Below are 2140 nucleotides of genomic sequence, written 5' to 3'. Positions count from 1 at the left end.
CTATCTATCTATCTATCTATCTATCTATCTATCTATCTATCTATCTATCTATCTAAACCCCTATCTCCTCCCTTCAGACACTGATCGGGCCTCAACTAGTGAGCGTGAACCCGTTCACCTTGATCCCACGCACACACGTTCTTCGTAGTGCAGCAAGTCCCTCCACCGAGGCTGATCATGACGTCAGCAGACGAGGCCCTTCTCGGAATGGCTTCCTGCCTCTGCAGCTCAAACAGGGCGTGGCCAAGAACAGGCCTAGCCAATCAGAGTTCATGGCTGGCATCGTGGGCACAGTTCTGTCTCAGCATGCAGATTCGAACCAGCCGCAGGTCGTTTTGATCAGGTTAGTAATTATTAAAATTTATTTTCAAAGTTTATCTTATTTCTATTTCATTTCTACTTTATCCTTTTTCAGCTGCATATTGGTCATGCTTTTTGGGTGTTTTTTTCTTGTTGTTTTGATCAGGTTAGTAGATTATACATGTATAATAATATTTGTTTTTCTAATTTTTGTTTTCTATTTCATTTCTACTTTATTCTTTTGAGCTGTTTATTGGTCGTACTTTTATTTTTAAACTCTCGGAAAACAGTGATGCAGAACGTTGCAAGCTATACCAAGGTCTTTGATGTCTTATTAAATATTGATTTAACTGGTACTCTAAAGTTACACTGATATAGGTTACACATAATAATATGGTGATAACTGATAACGTCGGAAAACAACACCAAAAATCATCGGACAGCCATCGAAAAACGAAAGTGGCGGAAACCAAAATCGTCCCGACGTTGTTCAGGCGTCGGAACCCGACCGTACGTCGATATCCAGCATCATTCCGATGTACACCGATCATCGGATTCCCATGATCAATCAGAATCCGCCATCGTAACGAGGTATACCGATTATCGGAATCCGATGATACATCAAATTTCAATATCGTCCCGATGTATACCGACCGTTTGATTCCGACGTACCTTCGGATTCCGATATCATGCCGATGTATACCGACTTCGAATATCGGATTCCAACATCATGCCGATGTATACCGACTTCGAATATCGGATTCCGATATCATGCCGATGTATACCGACTTCGGATATCGGATTCCGACATCATGCCGATATATACCGGTCGTTGGATTTCGCTGTGCCATCGGATTCCAACATCATGACGAAGTATACCAACCGTCGGTTTCTGATTGTACATCGGAAGCCGCTATCGTGGCGATGTACACTGATCATTGGAATCTGATGGCGTTAAACCTATACCATTTCACCATTTCAAATAGGGAGTGTTGGCTTCATGTGTTCTTTTTAGTTTTGGAATGTTTCCTTGCGGCATTTTACAGCATTTCCACCCCCGGGGCGGTGCCACTGACTGAAGTGTCTTTAGGCCATTCCCAAAGGGGGGACATTTCTCGTTTAGGCGCAGTAGAATTGTAAAAGGGCTGATTCAACAATGTCACGCTCATAACTGTGCCTGATCTACAACAGGGAACTGCTGCTTTTTCTTTCCTAATCCTTATTATTGTCATTTTCATCTACTTCTTTGGTATGTTTGTCACTCTCTTGTGACCCGCTATTTCCAGGGTGCCTTGATAGTCGAAGCAGACTTTGTGCTGTTGAAGCTAGAGAGGTGAGCAGAGTAAGTCTGATTCCCTGCAAAGACTTCTCTGTTGACACCCACCCCTTGGTGCTCATATGACCTAATGCAGTTGCGAGCGCCGTATGTAAAACCCTCTACCCAAAAAAAACCCACAAAAAAACAACAAAACAAACAAACAAAAAACCCAGCATTTCCTCATATCTACTTTCCCTCCTCAGCGGTGAGAGCGGAAGCGGTAAAACCGAATGCGCCCTGTCCATCCAGAGGCAGCTACTGGAGGCGGCAGGAGGAGGGTGTGAGACGGACTCCTTCAAGTACCTCAGCGCTGCGCTCACCGTGGCCCGCTCTCTCAGTACTGCGGGCACTCTGGCCAACCCACACAGCTCCAGGGTGGTGAGTGTCCCCTAATCCATTTGTTTGTTTTGTTTGGAGTTGTTGGTGGGGTTTTTGTGGGGTTTTTTGTGGGTTTTTTGTGTTTTTGTTTTGTGGGGGGTTTTTTTGGTGGTTTTTGTGTGTGTTTTTTTGGGTGTTTTTTTT

The 2140-nt window shown here is 44.2% G+C and overlaps 1 protein-coding gene across 1 annotated transcript in view; it reads left to right on the top strand.

Annotated features, from left to right (window-relative positions):
* Window positions 1-2140, top strand: part of LOC101859537 (myosin-IIIb) — a 23148-nt gene that overhangs the window by 909 nt on the left and 20099 nt on the right. The window contains 2 exon segments of the mRNA XM_035972808.1: window positions 78-343; window positions 1822-1996. Of these exon segments, the coding sequence (XP_035828701.1) occupies window positions 78-343; window positions 1822-1996 (441 nt within the window).

The sequence above is a fragment of the Aplysia californica genome, unplaced genomic scaffold, assembly GCF_000002075.1.
Source record: "Aplysia californica isolate F4 #8 unplaced genomic scaffold, AplCal3.0 scaffold00024, whole genome shotgun sequence".
NCBI lineage: Eukaryota > Metazoa > Mollusca > Gastropoda > Aplysiida > Aplysiidae > Aplysia > Aplysia californica.
Note: the sequence above shows the minus strand (reverse complement) of the source record. Positions and strands in the feature narration are given on the sequence as shown.